This window comes from Penaeus monodon, chromosome 30 (assembly GCF_015228065.2).
Source record: "Penaeus monodon isolate SGIC_2016 chromosome 30, NSTDA_Pmon_1, whole genome shotgun sequence".
Taxonomy (NCBI): domain Eukaryota; kingdom Metazoa; phylum Arthropoda; class Malacostraca; order Decapoda; family Penaeidae; genus Penaeus; species Penaeus monodon.
This window is the reverse complement of record NC_051415.1, coordinates 19,645,183-19,645,897: the sequence shown is the minus strand read 5'-3', so window position 1 is coordinate 19,645,897 and position 715 is coordinate 19,645,183. Positions and strand designations below refer to the sequence as shown.

The 715-nt window shown below is 42.9% G+C and overlaps 1 protein-coding gene across 1 annotated transcript in view; it reads right to left on the bottom strand.

The window, feature by feature from the left end:
- The window catches only part of LOC119592612 (RNA-binding protein 26-like), a gene marked incomplete at its 5' end in the record, with an annotated part of 5,957 nt that overhangs the window by 2,446 nt on the left and 2,796 nt on the right, over positions 1-715 (bottom strand). The window contains 2 exon segments of the mRNA XM_037941496.1: positions 34-214; positions 338-654. Of these exon segments, the coding sequence (XP_037797424.1) occupies positions 34-214; positions 338-654 (498 nt within the window).

Here is a 715-nt window from a genome sequence, read left to right as displayed (position 1 = left end):
CAATCCATTAAATCTACACAAAGAAATACATACCGAAAAGTGAGCCAACACTTCCTCCTTATCTTCACGTTCAAACCCAGAGGCATTGATCTTGGTGGTTCTTCGATCAACGGATGAAAATGAGTGTCCACCATACCCTCTACCCCTGCCCCTTCCTCTCAAACCTCCTCGGGCCAAGCTCGTTACTCCTCTTCCTCGCCCATAATGGCCTCCCCTGTAGGTCATAAATAGCAGATACATTCAATTTGAAATTACTTGAGATCAATAATATTAAAAATTGTGTACTAAATCACCAAACAACAAACATGTGAAATAAGGGCACCATTTCACTACTGACCTTGCAGTGCTATATGGCGCATGTCTTGCAGATCTTGAAGCTGGGTAACCTGCTGCCTGCTGTTGTGCTCTCAGCTGGTTGAGTCGTGCACGGAGCTTGGAAATGTCTCCTCCTTCAGCTTGGACAGTGTACAGCTCAAGTTCAGTGTCAAGTATTTCTCTGTCTACCTGGACTTTGCTTTTGGGAGTCTCCCCTGCTACGAGCTGTGATCTTGTTGTGTCAATGGCTGCTTGCAAGGATTTGATAGTTTCTAGGAGTAATTTTTTCTCTTCTGCTTTCATGGTGGCCTTGTTTTTGTCAAATTTTGTTACAAGTACCTGTTTCAGGAAGACAGAATAAACAAAGTTAATATACAAGTACATGAAGGAGATCAATGGA